The sequence below is a fragment of the Penaeus monodon genome, chromosome 15 (genome assembly GCF_015228065.2).
Source record: "Penaeus monodon isolate SGIC_2016 chromosome 15, NSTDA_Pmon_1, whole genome shotgun sequence".
NCBI classification, from domain to species: Eukaryota; Metazoa; Arthropoda; class Malacostraca; order Decapoda; family Penaeidae; genus Penaeus; species Penaeus monodon.
In genome coordinates this window covers 32,265,000-32,265,345 of record NC_051400.1, presented here as the reverse complement: position 1 = coordinate 32,265,345, position 346 = coordinate 32,265,000, and the positions used below count along the sequence as shown (strand labels likewise).

At 34.4% G+C, this 346-nt stretch overlaps 1 protein-coding gene across 1 annotated transcript in view; it reads left to right on the top strand.

The window, feature by feature from the left end:
• The window catches only part of LOC119581951 (dedicator of cytokinesis protein 7-like), a gene marked incomplete in the record, with an annotated part of 118,380 nt that overhangs the window by 107,067 nt on the left and 10,967 nt on the right, over positions 1-346 (top strand). The window contains 1 exon segment of the mRNA XM_037930132.1: positions 178-336. Coding sequence (XP_037786060.1) covers positions 178-336 — 159 coding nt within the window.

Sequence of the window (346 nt, the reverse complement as noted above, 5' to 3'; positions counted from 1 at the left end):
CTGAATAGAAAATGTGGCAAGGCTACATCTCAAAGTAAACAATGAAATAGAGTGTCTTTTCACTTTAATATTAATTTATACTATGATTACTAGAATTGTTTTATATATATCTTAAAACTTGTGCAATAAGTCTGAAATGTCAAAAGTACACCAATTTAATAGATTATCCTTTTACAGAACTTTGCTCGAGTAAAAATGCAGGTTACTATGTCTTTGAGTTCACTTGTGGGTACCTCTCAGACTTTCAATGAGGCTTATCTCCGACGTTCCTTGAAGACCATCCTTACTTATGCAGAGGAGGATGCTGATCTGCAAGATACTTCTTTCCCTGAACAGGTTTGAAGAC